At 39.0% G+C, this 25,886-nt stretch overlaps 1 protein-coding gene across 1 annotated transcript in view; it reads left to right on the top strand.

Annotated features, from left to right (window-relative positions):
- GBE1 (1,4-alpha-glucan branching enzyme 1) overlaps positions 1-2,606 on the top strand; it is a 315,992-nt gene extending 313,386 nt beyond the window's left edge. Inside the window, exon 16 of the mRNA XM_061431417.1 lies at positions 459-2,606. Coding sequence (XP_061287401.1) covers positions 459-515 — 57 coding nt within the window. The 3' untranslated portion in view covers positions 516-2,606. The remainder of the gene's footprint in view (positions 1-458) is intronic.
- Positions 2,607-25,886: the final 23,280 nt, after the last annotated feature.

Raw genomic sequence — 25,886 nt, 5'->3', positions numbered from 1 at the left:
ATTGGGGCAGGGATTAAAATACACATAAGATAACCTTATACTATTACCGTTAAGGTTTTGTTCCTAAAATGACAGGAGAAACACAAACCAGAAAGATAATAAGTGTCCTGACTTGACCAGTCTTTAGTATGTTACTTTTATTTACCTGACTAGACTAACGTTGTGACCTGGAGGGCAGCCTGCCTTCACCACCTGCTAGTTCGGAACCGGAGCCGCCAAGGAGGTTTCTGTCCTTTGTGTCTGGGGAGCATCGGTTTTTGTAAAGCGTATGGAGCCCTCTAGCGGTGATCGTTTTAAAGGCGTCTTAATGCCAGAACTGTCGAATAGAGCCTTCTCAGAGCCAGTAGAATTGTAAAGGGAGCTGTAATATCATGCTTTGATATGATATCAAGTCGCTTTGATACGATATCAAGCCCAGTGTTTCTTTCAAATGCACTGACACGACTGTGTTGATATAGGTGTACATTCCAAACCGAGTGGCCCTCATCCTTCGCAATGTGGACCTGCCCAACTGAAGAGATCTGATTTCAGCTCCCGCAGAGGAAGACCTGTGCTTTGTTTTCCCACGCTCACTGTCCCAGAACTTGTAATGTGTAAGCTTTTCAAAATATATTTGTCTAGCCGAAATGTCCGATGTCTGAAATTCAGTATTGGTTTATGAAAATGAATGTCAAACTTTATTCTTTAAAGAGTAGAAGGGGACATGTTTTTGAAATTTTAGCAATCCTAGACTACATTGTCCAGCCATCTGAACAGCTAGGATCCTTGAAGTCTTGTATATCATGTCTTTAAAGAATTTTGCCTTACAGCCCAATTATTTAATCCTTTTAAGTTCAAATTTGAATCATGTATCCATGTTTATTTCTGTTGAATGTATACAGTATTTTTTTCTAAGGCAAATATTTGGTGACTTTATTTGTTCTGGTTATCTCTTGGTCTAAATTACAAGACACTAGAGATTGTTACTTTCCTTTTTCAAAGTGTGTTTAGAAAGACTGTAATAAACATATAGTAATATATAAAACAAAGAATTGTGTCAAATATAAAAGTTGTTGCTTATGAACCCATTCATGCCTTATTTTGCATAAGTTTTATCTTGTCTCTATTTCATTTAATATCTTGGTAGATGCTAGTATCTTCATTTCTGAAGGCTTGACTTGGTAATTGTAACATTTCAGAAAACATCTTTTACTTTCAACCAATAAAAAAAATATTGCACAGTTGTCTCTGCTAATGTTTATTTTACTGTGATGTTATGGAATTTTTTTAGAGTGAAATTTAAATGCCTATCTCAGCTCTGAGACCTTCCTCACACTTATGCACATATGCATGATGGACTAGGTGTGGGAGTTAATACTTTTTTTTTCTTTAGGTACTATTTTATAACTTGAAATTATATCAACCAACTCAGATATCTAAGCTCCTCTCCAACTCTAAACCTGAACACTTTTAGAAGCTGAGTTAACTGCTTCGACAGTTAATAGTGAGATACTCCATCATGAAATTGCCCCTTGGTATGTGAAATAGCAGGCCACAAATGTGTAATCACTGATATGTAATCCGTTTGTAACTGAGAAATTATGATGGGGTCGCTAGGAGTCGGGCACGACTGAGCGACTTCACTTTCACTTTTCACTCTCATGCATTGGAGAAGGAAGTGGCAACCCACTCCAGTGTTCTTGCCTGGAGAATCCCAGGGAAAGAGGAGCCTAGTGGCCTGCTATCTATGGGGTCGCACAGAGTCGGACACGACTGAAGTGACTTAGCAGCAGCAGCAGCATGAAACATAAAGTATTTGTCACCTTTTTAAAGATTTAATATTTTCCTTTACGTTAATACTGACTGCTGCTTTGTTTTTAGCCTGATTATAGTGACTAATAAGGAGTACATGAAAGTCTTTCTCTTAAAAACTGGTTTAGTAATGGAAGAGATTAGCAAAAGAGACTTCTTTTATAGCTAAACCTGTGTCTTAACCATCTTCTTTATCATTTGAGTAAAACCTTAAATCTAGGGCTGACATGTGTAATTTGCTTTAATTTCAAAGTAGAGTAATAGTTTGATTTCCTGACAACGAAGCCAGCTGATGGTGATACACCCTAGAAAACAACTGAACGAAAGCCTCCTGTAAATGCTTTTCCCCTTTCAGATATGTTATTAACATCTTAGTGCTGCCACGATCCTGTACCATGCCTGTTACTGATAATAACATAATGTACAACCCTGATGTTTTGTGTTCTAGCTTATAATTTCTTACCTTTCTTTACATTTCTTATGTATAAAGATATATGCTAATTTTCTATCATAGCTCTTTAAAAAATGATAAGGAATTACTTCACACCTAGAACTTGTTTTTTTTTCCCCCCTTTGACCTCTGTGGAAAATCATAAAGACCAGTGCAGTTATATGCTATATTTTCATTATGTTGATTGACCTTACTAATACGGTCTTTAGAATTCACAGTGTAAAGTTCAAATTTATACCTGATATAATGTAAGTTAATTGCCTTTGTCAAGTTTTTCCCCACAAGAAGGATGATAAATAGATATTGCTAGGTGTGGAAAATAAAAATATATGCAAATAAATAAAATATTGAGTCCAAAATAGAATGTGTTTGGAGTTTTTTCCTCTATCTGTCATAGCAAACAGCCTTTACAGAACATTTTAGTATTTGCAGTATACTTCACTTTACATCTCCATTTTTATATCAGTAACATTCTCATCATCATTTCCGGTGAGAATATTTTTTCTTTTTATTGGTTAAACATTTTCAATAATTACAACAGATAGATGCAAAATTTTATTCTGTCTGCCCTATAATAATGTTTTCTTCTCTGTTGTGTTTGCTACCAACATCAAAAGTGAGAGTGATCTAGCTTCATTGACTTTTTTAGGGTAAGTATTTTTGCTGTTTAAATTTTTTATGTTCTAGAAAACAGATGACTACAGACTTATTTCCATCACTTTTTAATATTAGCAAGAAAGTGTTAGGAATTGCTTTATTATCAAAAACAGAATTTACTCATCATGCTAATAATACTTGATGTTTAATACTAGAAAGTGTCATCGTGTTTAATAATCAAAACTTGAACTGTAAACATTTTTCCTAGAATGTTTCTCCCTTTATACCATTTGAACTCTGAGGGTCAACTCATTTCACATTTTCTTTTCTGTACCTTTGATGTTTCTCACTTTGCCCTGTTCTTAGCTGATGTATTCATCTCCAACATAAGATGAGGGATTTAGCCACCATGTTCCTCAAGATCAAAAAATAACCAATGACAATAAATTGACTTTTCTCATAGCAACTGTAAAAGAATGCATGTATTTTTTCCTCTGACTCCAGACTCCCCTTAGCAATATCAATTCAACATTTGTCACCCATCAGGGTTATAGCCATTGCTATGCGGGATCATACAGGAGGCTGTCTGGATAAGGAACCTATTCTTCAAATAATACAGGAGAGAGTGCAGACAGATCTGGGGGAAGCGATGAAGGGTAATGTGTTTTCCTCTGGTGCTCTGCTTGCAGCTTCAGGGCAAATATCTCTTCACTGTCTCTGGTCCTGCAGCCATTGAATCAGGTGATGAAAGCATCATAAAATAGGTTTCCTATTGTTCTTCCTGTTTAGAATGAAGCAGAGCAGACATGCCTGATAGAAAGCAAAACAAGGAAGAAGCTGACTGCCTGGCCTTACACCTCTCAGACTATTTCTTTTTGCCTGTTTTGACTCATGTCCTGAACTAGGGTTCTTTAGAGGGGTGAGGTTTCATTAATCTACGTATTCCTTATAGAGAGACAAGCACTGAGCTATGAATTTTGCTAGGTGGGATATTCTGATGAAAGAAAATAGAAATCTAAGGCACAGCAATGTCATGTCCTTTATGCAGTAGAGTTCATTTATCATTCACAATGCGTGAGAATTGAAATGTAGATAAATGCTCCCACTAAAGCCAGCCTTCAGGGGGAAAAAAATCAAATGAACTCCCTACTAATTTTTCTGCTCTATTATCTTATTAGTGGTGATTTGTAGAGAATTGCAGAGAAACATTCGTACTTTAGGGCAGAATTTCTTAATTGGTAGTGTGAGGAATCTTTAAGATTACAGTAGTTATTAGTGTTTTTGTCTCCATAATTTAAAACATTACATCTGTATTTTAACTCTTGGCAAAAACTGTGCAGAAAATGTGCTGTTTATTTATGTGAGCAAAGGAGGATTCTGTGATAGTTCTACTTATACCAAAGGGCAAGTATTTCAGAAGTTTACTTATTACTTAACAGTTTTTCTTGTCATTTCTGCTGGATCAGAGAGAGGTTTTGACCCTCATGTATGCTTGCACAGACTGTTTCACCTAGAAACCTGAAAAATGCTTTAAAAGAAGTGATATAATGTTCAGAAGACCTGAGTTCCAGGTGTAGCTCTTAATTCCTAGTGCTTCATTGTAGAAAGTACTCAGTGACTTTTCCAGGGTCTTAAGACAATTAAAGTAAAAGTGAGGGGAAAAACATCATCACTGGTTCTATAAAGAGCTAGTGTTTGATCAGTAACTGCACGGATGGTGAGTCAACATTTGAAGACATTTTCCAGGTTTTTTGGTCACCGGGAACACACTGCTACTGTCCCCTGCCACTTATTTGTCCTTCAAGCCTTCTACACTGTTACCCACATTCTTCCAGGCACGGGGTGATTTTGCACTTCCTCCACTCCTGCAGATGACCAAAGTATCCATCTTCCCCCGCAACTGCTTTTATTTGCTTATTTTAGCTTTTTCTCTGCAGGCGCTAGGAGGTCACAGTGAATTCCTTTTGGTGCTGTTAAGGTACTGCCCTTAGTGTGTCAGCTGCTCAGACTCTTCTCCTAGGTAAGCCAGCTTAATGAATGAGTTAGCGACCTCTTAATGGCAACAGTAGGTCAGGATACACTGAGCACAAAATGGAACAGCCACAGCCTCCAGTGAGCCGCAGCAACCAGGTGTCAAGGTCTCTATTTCTTTCCCTCTTCCCCTTCTGCTCATAGCCCAACATACCCTGCTGGCAGGACAAATAAACGACAGAGGAAGCTTAAGAATTGCAACTACATGTAAAAGAATGAAATCAGAACACCTCCTAACACCATGTTGTTGTTCAGACACTCAGTCATGTCCAACTCTTTGTGACCCCATGGACTGCAGCGCGCCAGGCCTCCCTGTTCCCCATCTCCCAAAGTTTTCCCTAACACCATATGCAAAGATAAATTCAAAATGGATCACAGACCTAAATGCAAGACCAGAAACTATAAAGCTCTTAGAGGAAAACATAGGCAGAACACGGAGATAAATCACGGCAAGATCTTCTATGACCCACCTCCCAAAGTAACAGAAATGAAAGCAAAAATAAACAAATGGGACCTCGTCAGGAAGCAGGACTCAGTCACTCAGTCATGTCTGACTCTTTGCAACCCCCATACACTGTAGCCCACCAGGCTCCTCTGTCCATGGGATTTTCCAGGCAAGAATATTGGAGTGGGTTGTGATTACCTACTCCAGGGGATCTTCCTGACCCAGGGATCAAACCCATATATCCTGCATCTCCTGCATTGGCAGGTGGATTCTTTACCACTGAGCCACCTGGATAGCCCTCTAAATAAATGGGACCTAATTAAACTTAAAAGCCTTTGCACAACAAAGGAAACCATAAGCAAGTTGAAAAGACAGCCTTCAGAATGGGAGAAAATAATAGCAAAGGAAAGAATTGACAAAGAATTAATCTCCAATCTATACAAGCAGCTTATGCAGCTCAACACCAGAAAAATGAACAACCCAATCAAAAAGTGGGCAGAAGACCTAAAGAGACATTTCTCCAAAGACATATAGACGGCTAAGAAACACATGAAAAAGTGCTCAACATTGCTCATTATTATAGGAATGCAAATCAAAAAGACAATGAGGTATCATCTCACACCAGTCAGAATAGCCATCATCAAAAAGTCTACAAACAATGAATGCTGGCAAGAGTGTGGAGAAAAGGGATCCCTCTTATACTATTTGTAGGAATGCAAACTGATATAACCACTATGGAGAACAGTATGGAAATTCCTTTAAAAACTAGGAATAAAACTATCATACAACCCAGCAATCCCACTACTGGGCATATACCCTGAGGAAACCAGAATTTAAAAAGACACGTGTACCCCAGTGTTCACTGCAGCACTATTTACAATATCTAGGACATGGAAGCAACCTAGATGTCCATTGGCAGATGAATGGGTAAGGAAGCTGCACTACATACACAATGAAATATTACTCAAGTATAAAAAATAATGCATTTGGGTCAGTTTTAATGAGGTGGATGAACCTAGAGCCTATTATACAGAGTGAAGTAAGTCAGAAAGAGAAAGACAAATACTGTATATTAACACATATATATGGAATCTAGAATGATGGTACTTACAATCCTATGTGCAGGGCAGCAAAGGAGACACAGATGTAAAGAACAGACTTTTGGACTCACTGGGAGAGGGAGAGGGTGGATGATTTGGGAGAATAGCACTGAAACATGTTCATTACCATATGTAAAACAGACAGCCAGAGGGAGTTTGATGTACGATGCAGGGAACCCAAAGCTGGCGCTCTGTGACAACCTGGAGGGATATGGTGGGGAAGGAGGTGGGTGGGCATTTAGGATGGAGAGGACACATACATACCTATAGTTGATTCATATTGTTGTATGGCAAAAACCATCACAATTTGTAAAGAATTATCCTCCAATTAAATTAATCCTTTAAAAAAGAATTGCAAATGATAGTTCATAATTAAAAAACAGTTTGGCCCGTCAGTTTTTTGGACTGAAAGGCTGTACTGTCATCAGAAACATACATCTTCATTCAGTAAATATTTGCACAATTTAAAAGTAATTGCTTGAAGAAAGGGGGAAGTTATCAACCATCGATCTGCAATTTCCACAGTTGTCTGGTACTTAGAATAAGACAATGCAAAGCAGAAAACTAACAAAATAGGTATCATGCCAAACTACTTTGCCACAAAATGATATAAGTTAAATGAGGTAAGTGTTTGAATTATTTGTGCATACTTGTCTAAGTTAATAACAGGAAACAGCTGTAAGTATATGAATAAACTCTTCTGACATACATGTATTTATAGCATACCCATGGGGGTGTGGATATGCACAGACATACCTGTATAATATGTAAGTAAGCTGAAAGCTCGGGAGCGTTCACTGATCCTTAAATTTATCTTGAGCTAATGAATCGCTTGATCTCTGTGTGTGATACTCATACCCAATCTTAGATATTTTTCTGGTCATATTAAGAGCATCGATCTGACCAGGTGATTTTATTTGGATTTGAAGAAGTTTGCAAATCTTACAGTGAAATGCAATGTATGTTTTGATCTCTTTAGAGAATTTCTCACCTCAACCTATTTGGCTGTAAGTCATTTCTTTTTCCTCTAGAAAGGGAGGGGGGGAGGGCAGAAATGAAATATCTTTATTACTTCTTTATTTATAGCCACTAGGGATTCTTTTTAACTGAGTTTGTAGTGTCACTTTCCATTCACTCCAGTAATATAAATAATGAAAAACACTGCATGTAATTTCATTTCACAGATCCCTCTAGTCATGTTGTCAACTATTGATTAAAACCAATCATATGATATAGAGGTCCCTCCCCCAACACACACACAGTCACTCTCTATCCCCTTTAATCTTTCTTATGGTAAGTATGCATCACTTAGCTATATAGAAACAGCAATAGGATGCCTAATTTTACTAATTCTAGCAGATATATCTATCTAGATAAATCTACTTCTAGGTATTTTTTTTAAGACATACTTCATTGGCTCACAACTTCATTGTGTTGAGTGCTTTCTTGTTGCTGTGCCCTATGCTGACACTTCATACACATTTTCACTGAGTCTCATGAACTCTGAAAAATGATGATTTTTATCCTTGTTTGGGTCTAAGCTCATGCTCATCAAATTCACTCTGCTGACTTCCACCACGGATCATAGATGATCTCTGAATCAAGGGTAAAAAATTGGCTCTCTCATTTGTATTTCTTGTTTGTCTTTCTCTCTCTCTCTTTTTTTTTTTTTTTTTTGGCCACATTTCTTATGGGATCTTAGTTCCCAAACCAGGGATCGAACCCAGGCCCCAAGTAGTGGACGTACAGAGTCCTAACCATTCGAACACCAGGGAATTCCCTTGTTTGTTTGTCTTTAGTTGGATTTGAATGTCTTCTGTGGGGGGAGGGCATAGCATTTGAAGCCAAACTAAGACATATAGTTTTTTAATATATTTTTTTATCTTTGTGAGAGAAATATCAATAACTTCAGATGTGCAGATGACACCACCCTTATAGCAGAAGGCAAAGAAGAACTAAAGAGCCTCTTGATGAAAGTAAAAGAGGAAAGTGAAAAGTTGATTTAAAACTCAACATTCAAAAAACTAAGGTCATGGCATCTGATCCCATCACTTCATGGCAAATAGATGGGGAAGCAATGGAAACAGTGTCAGACTTTATTTTTGGGGGCTCCAAAATCACTGCAGATGGTGACTGCAGCCATGAAATTAAAAGACGCTTGCTCCTTGGAAGAAAAGCTATGAACAACCTAGACAGCATACTAAAAAGCAGAGACATTACTTTGCCAACAAAGGTCCATCTAGTCAAACCTATGGTTTTTCCAGTAGTCATGTATGGATGTGAGAGTTGGACTATAAAGAAAGCTGAGCACCAAAAAATTGATGCTTTTGAATTGTGGTGTTGGAGAAGACTCTTGAGAGTCCTTTGGACTGCAAGGAGATCCAACCAGTCCATCCTAAAGGAAATCAGTCCTGAATATTCATTGGAAGGACTGATGCTGAAGCTGAAACTCCAATATTTTGGCCACCTGATGCAAAGAACTAACTCACTGGAAAAGACCCTGATGCTTGGAAAGATTGAAGGCAGGAGGAGAAGGGGATGACAGAGGATGAGATGATTGGATGGCATCACCAACTCAATGGACATGAGTTTAAGTAAACTCTGGGAGTTGGTGATGGACAGAGAGGCCTGGCATGCTGCAGTCCATGGGGTCACAAAGAGTTGGACACGACTGAGCAGCTGAACTGAACTGAACTGATCTTTGTGGCAAGATAGTTTTCAAGTTACAGGAATTATTTTTGTCATGTGTTACATAGAAACAAAAATTTAAAAGAGCTTGAACCCAGCTTATAGATCTTGGTTTCTAGTGTTATTCTCCAAAAGAATGAACCAGGACTACTTGGAGAAATGGCTGAGTCTAGGACTAGGGCAGGGAATATACAAGGTAAGTCCAGAGCCTCTGGTAGTGTTTAGAGAGTAGAGAGGTACCTCCAAATTAAAAGAATGGAGTGTGTCAAAGGGAAACAGGGATTAACTGAAAGGTACCCAATGGCCATACCTGAAATAATCTGAGCAATAAAATAATGTGTCCCTGCATAAAGCATAAAATAAATATCCATGAGTTCTTACTGATATAAATGATTGAGTAAATAAGTAAATGCGAAGAAGAGACAAATCTCCTGTCCAAGAGAATGCTGAAGGTTTTCACAGACACTCCCTTTTAAGAAGGTAGAGAACTTAATTCTCTTTACTCCTGATTCCTTCCCTTGAGTGTGGGCTACACTCTGTGACCACCTTCTAAAGAGCAGAGTAGGTAAAAGGGAATAAGGACTTTGCAGTGGAAAAATCTGGGAAATTACCTCAGCAGGTGGTCATGGCTTACATCATCAGTTAAGTCATACTGATAGTGTGCACTCTTGACATGATATGTTGAGAGTGATGAGAATTGCAAAAATACAATCCTCAGACCTGTAACTCCAATCTAACCATGGTAAAATAACAGATACACACACAAATCAAGAGTTGTATATACACATCCTTTGTGTATATATAAAACATATGCATTGTGTACATACATATAATCTGGAGATCATATATCAAGAGATTATACATATAAATCATTGTATATATAAGATTTTATATGTGTGCTTATCTCTTTATATAATATATATAATGCAAATATAAACAGATTTATTTTAAGGAATTGGCCCACATGATTATGGGGAGTAGTAAATCCAAAATCTGTAGATCTGGCTAGCAAACTTGAAGCTCAGATAAGAGTTTATATTACCATCTTGAAGCAAAATTCCTTCTCTGGAAAACCTGGTTTTGCTCCTAAGGATTTCAACTGATCAGGTGAGGCCCCACTCACATTATCTAGAGTAATCTGTAAAATCAACCATTATAATAATCTTGCTCTACTTACAACAGAGTTATATCCCAATAAAACCATCTTAAGTTAAAAAGATTGGAAGTTGAAATGTGTTTAATACACCTAACCAACTTAACATTACAGCTTAGCCCAGCCTACCTCAAAGTGCTCAGAACACTTACTATTACTACAGTTGGGCAAAATTGTCCAACGCCAAACCTGTTTTATAATCAAGTATGGACTATCTCAAGTAATCTATTGAATTCTGTATTGAAAGTGAGAGAATGGTTCTAACTATGTCAGTGGTTGCCCTCCTGATCATGTTCCTGACTGGGCACTGAGCTTGCTGCCACTGTCCAGCATCCTGAGAGGGTATCTTCCCATTTATCACTAGCCCAGGAAACAATCAAATTCAAAATTTGAAGTTCAGTTTCTACTGAATGTGTATTGCTTTTACACCATTGTAAAGTCAAAAAAAAAATTATAAGTTGAACCATCCTAAATCAAGGACCATCTGGAGATGTTAGCCACCATATCTACAAAATACCTTCACTCTAACACCTAGGTTGTTGTTAAGTCTCTCAGTCATGTCTGATTCTTTTATGACCCCATGGACCACAGCCCACCAGGTTCCTCTGTCCATAGGATTTCCCTGTCAAGAATACTGAAGTGAGTTGCCATTTACTTCTCCAGGGGATCTTCCTGACCCAGGGGCTGAACCTGTGTCTCCTGCATTGTCAGGCAGATTCTCTACCACTGAGTCACCAGGGAAGCCCAACATTAGGTTAGTATATAGTTAAATAACTGGGTGCTGTCATCTAGCCAAGTTTACCTATGAGAGTAAACATCATAGAGATACCTACCCAGACCAGGAAATGCCAGACAAGGTAAGTCTAAGAAATTGTCAAAGCCCAGAGTTGATTAAAGAGACACAACAACTAAATGGAATGGTATGTCCAAGATGGGATTCTGAAGCAGAAAAGAAGCATTCGAGAAAAACTGGTAGAGTTCAAATAAAATGTAGACCTCAGTTACTATTTTTTAAAATTGTGTAAAAGGAGATGCCTGAACAGACAACTCTCCTTTACAGAAGAAATGCAGTGTTACAACAAATCACACTCATTGTACCAGGCAGACAAACGAAAACTGAAAAGACACCGAGCTTTGCAGGCTAAGAGCCTGACCGCAATTTTCTAAAGTGGCCGAAATAATGATGACCAATCATCCTTTCCCTGTCCCCTTCCCTGACCAACAGACAAAGGAAAGCTCTAAAATCATGAGTACGTGAAAGCAAATGTCTAAAACATATGTCTTGTTGGTCCCCACTGAATTACTTTTTCGGAGACAGTATACTTAATTATTTGAGTAGTGGCCTCCAAGCAAGCAAACAAAACATTCGGAAACCAAGACTCAGGGGTTTTTGGTAAACTTGCAGTAATCCTATGGCAAAATCATTCATTCAGATACTCCTGTGTTTATTTTTCAACCATTTACTTCCATACAACATTTCATGCTAAGAAATGATACTTGTAAATGTTCTCCCAAAATTAGGAGCTTGCCTACAATCCTTAGGCTTCGCAAAGTGAGACTGAAATTACAAGTGAACCCTAAAATCTTAACAAGTGGATGAAACAAGAGTATTTTCCTTTCGAATCACATTTCTGTGCAAAACAGGTGACACCTCTCCATCTTGTAGTTATACCGACCGGAATATGTTACCTCCAAAGTCACAATCCAAGAAGAGAATGCTGCAGAATTACAAGAATAAGTCCAGGCTGGAAGTGGTTTGTACCCCTCCTGTTTCGCCTTCTTAGCCAGAATTCATTCACACTGTTCTGACCTAGTGGCCAGGGAGGCTGGATCTTTCTTTGTGCAGGAAGGTGAAACACTGCAATAAAAGCGTAGCAGAACATTGCTGTAATTGTCAACTGAGTTTGAGAAATCTTACACGCTTTATTCCCCCCACAGACTCATAATGCAAATTACATATTAAAGACCTTGAGATTTCTGATATTAAGGAGACTGATCTAATAATGTTTAACTTAGTGTTTCCAGAACATATTTAACATTATTTAACTCAGGTCTCATCCACAAAGAACATTGATATGCATCATGGAGGGAAAGAAACCCATAATGTATGCTTAAACACAGTATACACTAACTTGAAAACACATTGCTCTTCTTTTTCTATGGGCTTCCCTAGTGTCTCAGATGGTAAAGAATCTGCCTGCCAATGCAGGAGACCCAGGTTCAATCCCTGGGTTGGGAAGATCCCCTGGAAGAGGAAATGGCAACCCACTCCAGTACTCTTGCCTGGAAAATCCCATGGACAGAGGAGTCTGGTGTGCTACAGTCCATGCTTCCATGACTAGTAACTCCTCTTTCAAACTATTCTCTGTGTGTGTGTGTGTTCATTTCACTTTCCTTCAATGTTAGCTTATCTAGGAGTCAATATTTTCATTAAAATCACTTTGTAGTCTCATAATTTAACTGTCAGTGGGCATTTGACATTCCCCAGGTTCAGAACTCTCCTGCCAGGTGTTTAACTGTATCCCAGGTGGCACTAGTGGTAAAAAAAAAAAAAAAAAAAATACCTGTCTGCCAGTGCAAGAGGCATAAGAGACACAGGTTCTATCCCTGGGTCCGGAAGATCCCCTGGAGGAGGAAAAGGCCAGCCACTCCAGTATTCTTGTCTGGAGAATCCCATGGATAAAGGAGCCTGGAGGGCTACAGTCCACAGGGCCACAAAGAATTGGAAACCACTGAAGCGACTTAGCATGCACACATGAAATACGAACCTTAAAGTTCTTTGGAATAAGTTTCCCCAGGTTATGAGAAATCTTAGAACCAGATTAAAGTCCAGCTTCTAGAAAATGAGTATAATTTAGGGTTGTGTATTTCATACAATTACCCAATTCTTGGGTTGACCTGTTTGTGGTTGTTGTTGCTGTTATTCTAATCTTCCTTTGCTCTCACTGTTCTTCCTTTTACATTTCAATTGTATTTTTACATCCCTTACTTTTAATGTATCTGAATCATTTTTGGAGTAAGGCAGAAGGTGTAAGAATGATGGATTATAGATTATGTAGATTAGATAGATTGATTTCAGGCAGGTAAAATTTAAAACTATAGCTTTGGTTGTCAGGATGTCATAGTCTATAGCTATGTGTTCCCACAGTTTGTGATTGGTTGCTGAGGAACCACTTAGAGCTAATAAGAAGTACAGGAGATTCCCTTGATATTTTATTAGTCTAAAATTTGGATTTTTCTAGCGTCATGAAGATTTCTTTCCAATATTGTGACACCAGGATGTTAAATCTCACTGTAATATGTGAAACATTTTTGTGTATGACCAAACAGTAAATTCTTACATCTTTTAGCATATTTATATTCCTTTATAAATATATATCATTAAATATTTGTTATGTCAGAAATCTGAAGGTAATATAAAAATTTAAGATAAACTAAATATTGGAAAAGACTAAAAACTTAACTTGGGTTTTATATATATATATATATATATATATATATATATAAAATATATGTGTATTAGACAGGCAGTTACAGAAACAAGGCCAGTAATATTCACTTCGTTTCTTCTCTTGAAGGAGAATTCCCAAATACAAATGCTCCCTGTCCTCCCTGGCTTGTTGTTTCTAGTACTTTCCACATTCCTAGTACAAGTATGATGTGGGCCCCTTCTTGATATTCAGGAAAGCCTAGCCAAGTGTCAGTTTTAGAAAAGATAAGGTTGTTATTCATTCATTATTATTCATTCATGTATTGAGATACTGTGCCAGGTTCTAGAAATGTAAAGATAAATACGTAATAGAATTTCACAATTTAGTATGCTGACTGTAGTCTCAAAGGAGCAAATAGATTTGTTGTGGCAAAGTGTGCAAGTTTCCTACCCAGTGTCCATTCTTCTGTCTTCTACAAGAATAGAACCATTATTCAGATGCCAAAAGACATCATTTTTTCCATCTATGTGACTAAATTTCAAGCAAAGAAAGAAGTTAGGTAAAACTCTCAGGAAGACTTCTTAAAAGGGAAAATAGAAAATTAGGGCATTTACTAACAATAGACTTCCCCTCCTCCTTTAGCTGGTTGGCATGTGAATAAAATGGCTAGAGGTCAGCCTCCATCTTCGATTATGAGAAACTGTACAAGCTTGATGGCAGGTGAGAAAGATGCGAGGTTCTACATTCCCGACGTTTATGGATCAATCATACAACAATGGCCAGTGTTTACTCTGAATTTATTTTATGTAAAAAAAAGTCCTTATAAATTTACTAATATACTTAAGATTTTCTGTTAGTGCAGCCAATCCAATCCTAAATGATTTACTTATCAATGAAACCAAGTGGTCTAACTGATGAAAAAAATCAAGAACTAGGCCTTGCATATATAAGATTAAGAAGGTGAATGAAGTCATATATAAACAGAGAGAAGGCACATGTGTTATATTAGAAGTATGAAATTAACACTGAATGTTCTCTGAACACATTAATTCATTCAACATGAGTTAGTAGTTCAGAGTCAGGCTCTATGAGGGAAATGACAAATGATAATGCAGTGATGTTAGAACCAGTTTATACATAACCTTCAATATTTAAGCTAGGAAGATTGGGTTATATTGTACTGATTATATAATTGTTAAGAATTATTTGCAAAGTAGGAGAAAAATAATAATATTTAGAGCTTAATGGACCTTAAAATCCACTCCTTTAACGGTTTTCATAATGTGCTATGTGGGGGATCCCCGTGAGAACTACTTGGTGGGTAGGGGACTAGGGCAAAGAATTTGAGGCAGATGACTGGGTAAGTCTACACAGCACCACAATTCCTCACTCAAAGCACTCTCTATTTTTATCTGTTTATAATTGCACATAGCACTTCTTTGAAAAACATTCTAAAGCTAACAAAATGTGAAATCTTCCAAATTACACCAATTCTTTCATTGTATTTGGTGGAAAATTTTGACTCTGAGGAGCCTTTTGCCCAGGATCTCACTGCAGGTTAGGACTTGACCACGAGTCTAAAGAACATTAACTAATTTTCCCCATTATGTTATGGTGCACATAAGAGCTGTAACTCAGGAAGATGCTCTAAAATGTACTTTGTAGGGGATAAATGTCAACAGCTGGGAGACCAGTTGTAAAGCCGAGTGCAATTTCTACTCCAGAGATAGGACTGGCCCAAAGCCAGCGTAGTTTGAACAGAGCTACACAGGTAAGGAGATGTATCAATCCCCCCCAAATGCATTCTAAGCCTTTTTCATAAACAGTGTAACCAAATTCCTGCTCATAAGTCCCTGTGTTTTAAATACACATAATGGTTTCTTTTTTCCACTTGTATCCTGACTTATATTCTTTTCCACCATACCTAATAAACTACCATCTCATTTTCCACTAATGATAAAATCACTACTGTCTTCAGATCTCAGTAGGTGAGATAACCAAAGCAAAGAGTCGTCTTTGGATAGCTCTTACACAGGAAATTCTTCTGATGCTAAATATTGTGTCTGTCAAAGGTAAGCAGGAAAACAGACATCACAGCAAATATTACAAAGTAATTTACTATCAGGGACATGGAATGGGCAGTAACGCAAAGGTGAGGAAGCTTATTCTGACTTTCAGAAGATCCAGAAGTACAAGACTTACAAAAGCCACCACTAATAAACTCAGTTCTCTGTACACCAAAGCTAGTGATTTCTCAGGACCATACTTCCCAGATACTGCTAAAAGCTGTTCTTGATTATCAGAGGTTCCAATGGCACCAAGAGAATGCCAAGGCACCAAGGCATTTAGGAGAATGCCTAGAAGCTACTAGCAAAATTTCGCTCTGCCATCTGCTGATGGTCTTCCTCCAAGAAGAAGGAAGTTCCTAAGCAAGAACACCCAAAATGCATCCTGGACACATGGGAGATGCTGAAATTGAATCAATAATACACTTAGTACTTGTTTTAAACAATGATGAGGAATCATAAAAAATGAATGTGAAAGCTGAAACTGTTAGGGGAAGCACACTGATTGAAACTGCCCACCCTGGCCAGGCACCATAGTAACCATGTGCATGAGTTGTTTTATGGCAGGAGATCCTGATAAGGAATAAGGAACTAATAAGCCACCACCAACGGGAAGAGTTCGCGAAAGGTCTAAAGGAGACGCTGAGTGTCCGTCCACTTCCCAGAATTCCTCTTGCTAGCATCCATCCTGGCTGAGCGATGCGTGCGCCACCAGGAAAGACTCTGAATTAGAATAATTGGCCAAAGACCACCCAGAAACTAATCCCATCACCATAAAACCTGAGACTTTGAGCCACGCAGCAGAGCAGTTCTCCTGGGTTCCCTTACCCTACTGCTCTCCAGCCGGGTGCCCTTTCCAATAAAATCTCTTGCTTTGTCAGCACACGTGTCTCCTCGGACAATTCATTTCTGAGTGTTAGACAAAAGCCCAGTTTTGGGCCCTGGAAGGGGTCCGCCTTCCTGCAACAAAACCACAGAAAAGAAACTTAGTAATCAAAAAGAAAATTACAATTGTTTTACAACCTTTAAAAATGTTTGTCAAAGCATTAAAATCTCTTACTGTAGACTAAAAACATAAAGGAAAATTTAAACAGTAGCAAAACTAATATTTAGTGCACAGTAACTTAAAATAATTAAATGCAAACAATGTGTTTGGTTTCTTTGTAGAAAACATGTCAAGAGTAGTTTGACTAATGCTTGCCTTTTTGTCATATAACTTCCTATATGAAAGGAAACATCTTTTCTATGCCTCAGTGAATTGTATACTCCTTTCTAAAAGTTTAGCTCAGCTTCCAACATCTTATAGTTTGAACTTTGAGGTCCATGAAATATCTCTGAGAATTCCTTTAATGTAGTTTTTGCCAGCATCACTTCTTTTAGGAAAACTGTATCCTTTCTGTCACAACCAATTTCCTCATTCATGTCAATAAGTTCATCTCCAGTGAAGTAGTGACTATGTAGCTGAATATCTAGAGTCTCTTGAATGCTTGAGGTATCAAGATTCTCCACAGTCAGTCATAGTTTTTAAGACATCATTTACATTTGATTATAATTTCCCTTGAAATTTTATCACTTATCATTTCTTTGCTCACCTTCATCTTTGTTGGCCAATTTCCTTTTCCAATTATCCATTTTTGTAACAATGGCACATGGGTTTATCATGGGAGACAAGGAATCAATGCAATTAAATTTGTGCAAAAACTGAGCACTCATTAACATACTCTGTGTATGTCCTTAGTCACTTCAGTTGTGTCCAAATTTGTGACCCCGTGGGCTGTAGCTGACCAGGCTCCTCTGTCCATGGGGATTCTCCAGGCAAGAATATTGGAGCAGATTGCCATGCCCTCCTCCAGGGGATTTTCCTGACCCTGGCATTGAACCCGAGGCCCTTATGTCTCCTGCATTGGTAGGCAGGTTCTTTGCCACTAACACCACCTTCCTAATATACTCTGGAAGATTATTGACCAGTGAGCATGTATCACAGCCATTATTTATATAACAATTTATAGACTGAACCCTGGAGAAGGAAGTGGCAACCCACTCCAGTACTCTCGCCTGGAAAATTACATGGACAGAGGAATCCAGTAGGCTACAGTCCAAGGGGTCTCAAAGAGTCGGACACGACTGAGCAACTTCAATTTCTCTCTCTATTTTCTTTCTTTCTTTATAGATTGAAAATCTGTCAAAAAAAAGCATGCCTTTTGCAATTACTTGGTTAATACATTGTGGTATTTGAACTGAATTGTTTGGATGTGCTATTATTTAACTAAAATATAGTGACTAAAATTCTTGTATATTAGAATCTTGCAAAGGAAGGACTGTTTGGCTTGGTGACCAGTTGGAGACTTATTATGGTGTGGGAAGCAAGAATTTTTGAAAAAAAAATAGAAAATTGATGATAACTTTAAAAATTTAAAGAGGAAAAGTGGTAACATGAATAAGTGACATGGAAACAATAGAGAAGTTGGAGGGAAAATGAGGATATTGATTTTGAACCTCTTATGTTTTAGGTGCTGAAGCTAATACACATGGTAATGTCTAGCAGGTAGTTAAAATTTCAATCTATGCCACAGGAGATTTAGGAACCAGAGATATACATTTGATGCCACCCACAACGAGGTGATAAGTAAAGTTAGACGCTGAAACTGCTGAAGTCAGACTTTCCCCAGGACTCAACATATTTAGTGTATGGAAGTTCACAAAACAAAAGAATGACAGAGAGAAGGGGGGCATACAAGAATCCAGAAAATGCAAAGTTATGTGACAAAAGGAAGTAAGATTTTGGAACAAAAGTAACAGCAACAATGACAAAAATTAGGTAATTGCTGAGGAGTAAGACAAGTCTGTAAGTGAAAAGCCAGGATATGATCTCCCATTTAGATTGTCAATGGTGATTCTTTAAGAAAAAACTCAACAAAATGCTGGGAAGTAACAGGAGAAGGAAACTGGGAAGATTTAATGAGTGAGCTGTAGCCAGCTGATGACTGGCAAATGTAGGTTCGTTCAAGAAAGAAAGAAAAGCTTGTTAATACACCTAGACATAAAAAGCATAATCTCTTTCCTCATTGAGACCAAGGGCAGTCACCATTTAGATCCCCTAAATGATAACTTGATTAATAAATAATATCCTGTAAGCTGTCTTCAGTAAGTTTGCTTTAATTCTTCTTGCAAACTAAATACACTTCAAACATCAAAGAGCTTAGATAATAAAACACAGGACTCCTTTAACTGCCCACTTAGATAACAATCTGATGTATGACTCACTACAGTAACAGTTGCTTAAGTAGTTTTTTTGGAGCTAGTCTTGCTCAGTTCAAACCATTAGAGACCACTGATCATTCAACTGGGTTTGCATGAGTATCCAATGGCTGAACTTTTGACTTCAGAGGGTCAAAATCTTCATCCTTAGATCACATTTTTTAGTAGTTTTGAATGTCACTCGGTCATGTCTGACTCTTCATGACCCCATGGGCTGTAGGCCACCAGGCTTCTCTGTCCATGGGATTTTCCAGGCAAGATACTGAAATGGGTAGCCATTCACTTCTCCAGGGGATATTCCCAACACAGGGATTGATCCAGGTCTCCTACATTGCAGGTGGGAGTCTTTACTATCTGAGCCACCAGGGAAACCCCTAGATCATACTAAGGCCACAATTTTCAGAACATACATCCCATGAAGAAGCATGTAACTCAGATATGCCTGCTCAGAACACTGATGACTACTTCTTTTCCTTGCCTCCACAGGCATCTTCCTTCAAGTCTCGGACCACCCTACTTCTCTGTCCCATAAATATCCTAAACTTCTTGCCTGTGGTGGGGCAGATCTGAGAATTGATCTCTGATCTCCTTGCTTGGCTGCCTCAGGAAGAAACACTTTCTCTGCTGCAAACCTCTGCATCTCAGCATTTGGCCTCCTGTGAGGCTGGCAAATGAACCTGCTTTGGTAACATTGGAAAGTTCAGTTCAGTTTGGTTCAGTCACTCAGTTGTGTCTGACTCTTAATGACCCCATAGACTGCTGCACCCCAGGCCTCCCTGTCCATTGCTAACTCCCGGAGCCTACTCAAACTCTTGTCCATTGAGATGGTGATGTCATCCAACCATCTCATCCTCTGCCATCCCCTTCTCCTCCTGCCTTCAATCTTTCTCAGCATCAGGGTCTTATCAAATAAGTCAGTTCTTCGCATCAGGGGGCCAAAATATTGGAATTTCAGCTTTAGCATCAGTCCTTCCAATGAATATTCAGGACTAACTTCCTTTAGGATGGACTGGTTGGATCTCCTTGCAGTTCAAGGGATTCTCAAGAGTCTTCTCCAACAACACAGTTCAAAAACATCAATTCTTCAGCACTCAGCTTTCTTTAGAGTCCAACTTTCGTATCCAAACATGACTACTGGAAAAACCATAGCTTTGATTAGATGGACCTTTGTTGGCAAGTTCATGTCTCTGCTTTTTAATATGCTGTATAGATTGATCATAGCTTTTCTTCTAAGGAGCAAGCATCTTTTAATTTCATGGCTGCAGTCACCATCTGCAGTGATTTTGGGCCTCCAAAATAAAGTCTGTCACTGTTTCTATTGTTTCTCCATCTATTTGCCATGAAGTGATGGGACCAGATGCCACAATCTTCATTTTCTGAATGTTGAGTTTTAAGCCAACTTTTTCACTCTCCTCTTTCAATTTCATCAAGAGGCTCTTTAGTTCCTCTTCACTTTCTGCCATAAGGGTGGTGTCATCTGCATATCTGAGGTTATTGATATTTCTACCTGCCAATATTGATTCCAGCTTGTGCTTCATCCAGCCCAGCATTTCTCATGATGTACTCTGCATGTAAGTTAAATAAGCAGGGTGCCAATATACAGCCTTGATGTACTCCTTTTCCTATTTGGAACCAGTCTGTTGTTCCATGTCCAGTTCTAACTGTTGCTTCCTAATCTGCATATAGGTTTCTCAAGAGGCATGTCAGGTGGTCTGTGATTCCCATCTCTTTCAGAATTTTCCACAGTTTGTTGTGATCCACACAGTCAAAGTCTTTGGCATAGTCAGTAAAACAGAAGATGTTTTCTTTTCATACTGTTCATGGGGTTCTCAAGGCAAGAATACTGAAGTGGTATACCATTCCCTTCTCCAGTGGACCACATTCTGTCAGACTTCTCCACCATAAACCTCTGTCTTGGGTGGCCCCACATGGCATGGCTTAGTTTCATTGAGTTAGACAAGGCTGTGGTCCATGTGATCAGACTGGCTAGTTGTCTGCGATTGTGGTTTCAGTCTGTCTGCCCTCTGATGCCCTCTCTCAGTGCCTACCCTCATACTTGTTTTCTCTTACCTTGGATGTGGGGTATCTCTTCATGGCTGCTCCAGCAAAGCGTAGGCGCTGGTCCTTACTTCAGACATGGTGTAGCTCCTCCTGGCCACCACCCCTGACCTCGGGCTTGGGGTGGCTCCTCCCGGCCACTGCCCCTGACCTCGGACAATGGGGTAGCTCCTCTGGCCATGCTTGTGTGCCATCTCCAAGCCAGGCTTCAGCAATATGTGAACCATGAACTTCCAGATGTTCAGTGGTTTTAGAAAAGGCAGAGGAACCGGAGATCAAATTGCCAACATCCACTGGATCATCGAAAAAGCAAGAGAGTTCCAGAAAAACATCTATTTCTGCTTTATTGACTATGCCAAAGCCTTTGCCTGTGTGGATCACAATAAACTGTGGAAAATTCTGAAAGAAATGGGCATACCAGACCACCTGACCTGCCTCTTGAGAAATCTGTATTCAGGTCAGGAAGCAACAGTTAGAACTGGACATGGAACAACAGACTGGTTTCAAATAGGAAAAGGAGTACATCAAGGCTGTATATTGTCACCCTACTTATTTAACTTACATGCAGAGTACATCATGAGAAAAGCTGTGCTGGAGGAAGCACAGGCTGGAATCAAGATTGCCGGGAAAAATATCAATAACCTCACATATGCAGATGACACCACCCTTATGGGAGAAAATGAAGAACTAAAGAGCCTCTTGATGAAATTGAAAGAGGAGAGTGAAAAAGTTGGCTTAAAGCTCAACATTCAGAAAATGAAGATCATGGCATCTGGTCCCATCACTTCATGTCAAATAGATGGGGAAACAGTGGAAACAGTGGCTGACTTCATTTTTGGGGGCTCCAAAATCACTGCAGATGGTGATTGCAGCCATGAAATTAAAAGACAGTTACTCTTTGGAAGGAAAGTTATGACCAACCTAGACAGTATATTAAAAAGCAAAGACATTACTTTGCCAACAAAGGTCTGTCTGGTCAAGGCTATGGTTTTTCCAGTGGTCATGCATGGATGTGAGAGTTGCCCTAAAAACAAAGCTGAGCACAGAGGAATTGATGCTTTTGAACTGTGGTGTTGGAGAAGACTCTTGAGAGTCCCTTGGACTGCAAGGAGATCCAACCAGTCCATCCTAAAGGAGATCAGTCCTGGGTGTTCATTGGAATTACTGATGTTGAAGCTGAAACTCCAATACTTTGGCCACCTGATGCGAAGAGTTGACTCATTGGAAAAAACCCTGATGCTGGGAAAGATTGAGGGCAGGAAGAGAAGGGGATGACAGAAGATATGATGGTTGGCTGGCATCACCGACTCAATGGACATGGGTTTAGGTGGACTCTGGGAGTTGGTTATGGACAAGGAAGCCTGGCGTGCTGTGATTCATGGGGTCACAAAGAGTCGGACATGACTGAGTGACTGAATTGAACTGAACTGAAATGTTTTCTGAAACTCTCTTGCTGTTTCTATGATCCAGTGGATGTTGGCAATTCGATCTTTGGTTCCCCTGCCTTTTCTAAATCCAGCTTGAACATCTGGAAGTTCATGATTCTCATGCTGTTGAAGCCTAGCTTGGAGAATTTTGAGCATTACTTATCAAATTGTCAATTCAAAGAAATAGAGGAAAACTATTGTATTGAATGAGAAAGACTAGAGATCTCTTCAAGAGAATCAGAAATACCAAGGGAAGATTTCGTGCAAAGATGGGCACAACAAAGGACAGAAAGTATGGACCTAACAGAAGCAGAAGATGTTAAGAAAAGGTTGCAAGAATACACAGACGAACTATACAAAAAAGATCTTCACGACCCAAATAATCACAATGGTGTGATCACTCACCTAGATCCAGACATCCTGGAATACAAAATCTAGTAGGCCTTAGGAAGCATCACTATGAACAGAGCTAGTGGAGGTGATACAATTCCAGTTGAGGTATTTCAAATCCTAAAAGATGATGTTGTGAAAGTACTGCACTCAATATGCCGGCAAATCTGGAAAACTCAGCAGTGGCCACAGGACTGGAAAGGTCAATTTTCATTCCAATCCCAAAGAAAGGCAGTCCAAAGAATACTTGAACTACTGCATAACTGGACTCATCTCACACGCTAGTAAAGTAATGCTACTCTTTGGAACTCTGCATTCAGATGAGTATATCTTTCCTTTTCTCCCTTGCCTTTCACATCTTTTCTTTGACAGCTATTTCTAAGGCCTCCTCAGACAACCATTTTGCCTTTTTGCATTTCTTTTCCTTGGGGATGGTCTTGAATACTGCCTCTTGTACAATGTCACGAATCTCCATCCATAGTTCTTCAGGCACTCTATCAGATCTGATCCCTTGAATCTATTTCTCACTTCCACTGTATAATTGTAAGGGATTTGATTTGGGTCATACTTGAATGGTCTAGTGGTTTCCCCCACTTTCTTCAATTTAAATCTGAATTTGGCAGTAAGGAGTTCATGATCTGAGCCACAGTCAGCTCCTGGTCTTGTTTTTGTTGACTGTATAGAGCTTCTCCATCTTTGGCTGCAAAGAATATAGTCAATCTGATTCTGGTATTGACCATCTGGTGATGTCCATGTGTAGTGTCTTCTCTTACATTGTTAAAAGAGGGTGTTTTCTATGACCAATGCATTCTCTTGGCAAAACTCTATTAGCCCTTGCCCTGCTTCATTCTGTAGTCCAAGGCCAAATTTGCCTGTTACTCCAGGTATTTCTTTTTTTTTTTTTTAATTTATTTATTTTAATTGGAGGCTAATTACTTTACAATATTGTATTGGTTTTGCCATACATTGACATGAATCCACCACAGGTGTACATGTGTTCCCCGTCTTGAACCCCCCTCCCACCTCCCTCCCCATATCATCCCTCTGGGTCATCCCAGTGCACCAGCCCCGAGCCTCCTGTATCATGCATTGAACCTGGAATGGAGATTCATTTCGCATACATGTTTCAATGCCATTCTCCAAATCATCCCACCCTCACCCTCTCCCACAAAGTCCATAAGACTGTTCTATATATCTGTGTCTCTTTTGCTGTCTTGCATACAGGTATTTCTTGAATTCCTACTTTTGCATTCCAGTCCCCTATACTGAAAAGGACATCTTTTTTGGGTGTGACATAGCAGAATATTAAGCAAGAAAGTGTTCTTTGAGTGTCAGATAAGCATTGCTAAAAAAATAAGCCTGGGGTTTCCCATGTGGCTCAAGGGTAAAAATCCTCCTGGCAATGCAGGAGACCCCAGTTCAATCCCTGGGTCAGGAAGATCCACTGGAGAAGAAAATGGTAGCCCACTCTAGTATTCTTGTCTGGAAAATCTCAGGGCAGAAGAGACTGGTAGGCTACAGTCCATGAGGTCACAAAGAGTTGAACATGACTTAACAATTACCCACCCGTCCTCACCCATAATAAGTGCTCAGTTAATAGCTGAACGCATAGAAAATAAATAAATAAAAAGCAAGTCTGAATGAGGAGAGTAAAACCAGGTTGAAAAAAAACATGAATATATAGGGGTTAGAGGACAGGATGATTGAGAAGTTCAAGTTTATTAAGGAATGGCAAGCAATTCTTAAAAAAGAATTGTCTTTACAGGTGTTCAGTGAATGTTCACCAATGTCAAATAGTTTATCTTCAAATTCAAATACGTAATTATATTCAAACAACTCTAGGGTGCCTCTTCAAGCCCTGCATGTGTTTATCTCTTTTTCAGAGAATTATGTCAGACTGTTGGATCTCTGGCTTTTTTTTTTTTATCAGAAAGCTTTTTTCTATGGGATTTATTTCTGACATTATTCAGTATAATTCATTTTTGTTTCTTTTATAACAAATAGATTTTCCCACAGCTTTAAAAACCTTACCGTGTGAATGGGAGATTCTGACCACACTCCCCCACCCATTTTTTAAAGCAATAAAACCTAATAGTTCTGTGTCTTTGGGGGAATGAGCTGGAAGAAGCAGGTTACAAATATCTTTTCTTCTATATAATTGTTTCCACTGGGGTATGGTGTTTCATAAACAGTGAACTGTGGATGAGCGCTATCTGTTCATGTGGTGAGTTTGGTGTGGGTGTGGGCCTGGCGTGCTGCAATTCATGGGGTCTCAGAGAGTCGGACACAACTGAGCGACTGAACTGAACTGAATACACACATCAGTTCTACCAAGTGCTTTGGAACCACCTGGGAAAAGAAAATGTTTGGTCAAAAGGGGAAACTTAATGGGCATTGTTTTGACTTAATGTGCATAAAGAGAAATTAATTCTTTTACAGATAGAATCACCTCCTAAACTGGAGATTGGTCAAAGGGTTTTCCTTAACATATCAGAATTAAACGTTAAAATCAAGGACTAGAACTTTGATATGCTCAAATAAGGTGTAAATATAGTCACAATAAAAAGACTGTATAACTGCTGAGGTTGTTATAACAGTCATTTTTTCAATTCAATGACTCTGCTTACCAATCTGACTTTTGGCCTAGCAGATGAAGCAATCTGTCCACAGCACTATGAGTGGGTAGTGGAGAAGAAAAGCCATGTAGCCTGCTGAGAGATCTTGGTGTAAATAAGCTATGGCTAACATAAGAATCTACATATGAATAAGCAACATATTTGTTTAAGTACAGGCTCTAAACTTCTCCTGAGTTCACCCCTGGGAAGCACAGCAATTCACACTCAGTCAAAAGTTTGGTTCAAAAGTGCTTCTGACATCACAGTTGCTGGTTGTGTACTGAATCAAGCCACACAGAAGCAGCCCTCACTCTAAGATGTTTCTGTAATCCAAAAAGGTGTCTTTAAACAGCAAGGCTGATGAGCTGGGGAAAGGGTCGCTGGA

The sequence above is a fragment of the Bos javanicus genome, chromosome 1 (genome assembly GCF_032452875.1).
Source record: "Bos javanicus breed banteng chromosome 1, ARS-OSU_banteng_1.0, whole genome shotgun sequence".
In the NCBI taxonomy this organism is placed as follows: domain Eukaryota; kingdom Metazoa; phylum Chordata; class Mammalia; order Artiodactyla; family Bovidae; genus Bos; species Bos javanicus.
The sequence above is the reverse complement of the archived record's forward strand: the minus strand, read 5'-3'. Positions and strand labels throughout refer to the sequence as shown.